Source organism: Sardina pilchardus, chromosome 23 (assembly GCF_963854185.1).
Source record: "Sardina pilchardus chromosome 23, fSarPil1.1, whole genome shotgun sequence".
Lineage (NCBI taxonomy): Eukaryota > Metazoa > Chordata > Actinopteri > Clupeiformes > Clupeidae > Sardina > Sardina pilchardus.
This window is the reverse complement of record NC_085016.1, coordinates 24983555-24986054: the sequence shown is the minus strand read 5'-3', so window position 1 is coordinate 24986054 and position 2500 is coordinate 24983555. Positions and strand designations below refer to the sequence as shown.

General features: G+C 47.3%; 1 protein-coding gene across 1 annotated transcript in view; it reads left to right on the top strand.

The window, feature by feature from the left end:
• zranb3 (zinc finger, RAN-binding domain containing 3) overlaps positions 1-2500 on the top strand; it is a 68337-nt gene that overhangs the window by 51479 nt on the left and 14358 nt on the right. Inside the window, exon 14 of the mRNA XM_062527573.1 lies at positions 680-801. Within this exon, the coding sequence (XP_062383557.1) occupies positions 680-801 (122 nt within the window). The remainder of the gene's footprint in view (positions 1-679; positions 802-2500) is intronic.

Here is a 2500-nt window from a genome sequence, read left to right as displayed (position 1 = left end):
TCTCTCTCTCTCTCGCTCTTTCTCCTTCTGTCTATCTCTCTCTCTCACACTCTTTCACTCCTTTAGAGGTTTTCTTTGTGTGTCTGTGGCTGCCGCCTTTGAGAGCCTCCTCTGCGGAGGCCTTTTTTAGACGAGGTGAGATCTTCGCCGCTGACTGGGGCCGTGCGGTGCGACTGTCTGAGCTGACAGCTCCTCTCCTCTCCTCTCCACTCCCGAGTTTTTTTTTTCTCATTTTCAACGCCTGACCTTTTCCTGTTGCCGTCGCAGTGATTACGATGCTTCATTACTGCCCGTAATGATCTTCCACCCCCTCTCCATCCCCTCCCCCTCTCCTCTCCTCCTCTCCTCTCCATTCTCTCCATCCTCCCCTCCGCTCTTCTCCTCTCCTCTTCATCGTCCTGTCACCCTTTCTTTCTCTCTCTTTCTCACCCCCCCCTTCCCTCTTCCCCGTCTCTCCATTTCTCTCTCCCTCCCTCTCACCCTCCCCTCATTCCATCTATCTCTCTCTCTCTTTTTTTTCTCTCTCTCCCTCCATCTCTCTTCCTCTTACTGCTCTCCACCCCTCTCTCTCACTCCCTCTCTCTGTCTTCCTCCTACCTCTGCTGCCGTCTGTCTCTCCCTCTCTCTCCCCCCTTCTCTCTATCCCTCGCTCACTCTCTCCCTCCCCTCTTCTCTCCAGAGCACCAGGAGAGTGTGTTGGAGGAGTGTGTGGGCGATTGTGCTGATGGAACTCTGCCCCTGTACGAGAGCCTGAGGTTCAGTGCCAGCAGAAACACAGACAGAATCTACCTCTACGACAAGGTACACACACACACACACACACACACTCACACGCACTCACGCACACACACACACACAGAGAGATATATATACACATCCAAAAAATAGCACATATATGCATATGGATACAGACAGACAGGCACACACACACACACACACACTTATATAATGCACATCAATACAAATAAACACAGGCATACACACATACAGTATAAACACATGTTCATTCAGACTCCTAAAGCTTCTTCCACCAGGTGTGTCTCTCCACTCCCTACATGTCCGTCCGTCTGTTCACTGGTCAATCCAGCCGTCATTCCACCTAGAAAGAATTCACTTATTTTTGATGTTGTTTATGTGTGCCAGTGAAGATGATGAGAGCCCAGATGTACCTGTCTGTTCGTATCACAGAGGGCAATTTCTAGTGTCTTAGCTAGTTTCTAAGTTTAAAAGAAATTCATCTAAAAAGACTGGTGTAATTTCAACCCTGAAGTAGTCTGAGGTGGTCTAATGCCTGAGGAAGATAATCACCCAGCTTTACTGAATCTCCAGCATGACTGACTCTTGACTCTGATGACTCTCTTCAGTGTTACTGACTCTATTCAGAGTTACTGACTCAGTGTCACTGACACACTCACTCTCTCTTCAGTGTTACTGACTCTCTCTCTCTTTTAAGTGTTACTGGATCTATCCAGTGTTACTGACTGTCTATAGTCCCTTTCCCACATAACTTCTAGAAGTTACCCGGACATATTTACCCGGTAGAGGCACGACACGGACGTTTCCCACATGAGCTTTATGTCCGAGTGAGATACGGGTAATTGTGTTCACACTAGACCCGAGTAGGAGCCGCGAGGGGTGGGGCAATGTCAGCACTTGCAGGGGGAGGGAGATGACGCTAAATAAATGCGTTGTTGTGCTTGTGATGCGACCTTACATCAGATCCAAAACATCATGAAACAACAGAAGTAGTTAGCTCGCTAGTCAGCGGGAGCTAGCATAGAGGAAAAAATAGCTAACGCCAGGACCACAGTATAAACAAAGCTCTACTTCAACCCTCTCTGGTATAAACATCCAACACAACAAATTAATAGAAAATAATGACACACCTGGAAATATAAACAGCACACAGAGGTCTGAGGCTCCTTCCCAACTCTTACAAAAAGCAACAATGCTAATTAACAGCGACGTTAACTATTAGCTGTTAATTGCTAACCACTGTAATAAACAGCTAGTTGCAAGCTAATCGACAACACTTCAAGCTATTCACGTTTGCAAGGATAATCCTGCCTGTCCCGCAACAAACACAACAACGTGATTGCAGTTTAAATTTTTATTGTACGTAGAATTCTACACACCAAAATGTCACTGTTTTCTGTAGTCTACTCCGGTGTTCTCGTCTGTGTTCATACTCGTAGGGCAATGTTTATTGTTACCATGGCAATTTGTACTTTCTGCCTCGCTCTGCAAGCTGCAAGCAAGCAGGCTGCAAGGGCGCATTTCTATACGTCATCGGTACGCCCCCCATCTTTACCCAGAACTGTGCCGGCTGCGTTCCCACCTAAGCGCACCCGGGTAACATCTAGAAGTAGTACTAGGGGGCTAGTAGGGTGAGTTCCGGGTAAGAAAATACCGGAGTTTTGCGTTCCCACATACAGCCACCCGTTTGATATCCGTTTGACATCCGGATGTCTCGCTCATGTGGGAAAGGGACTTATGTTAT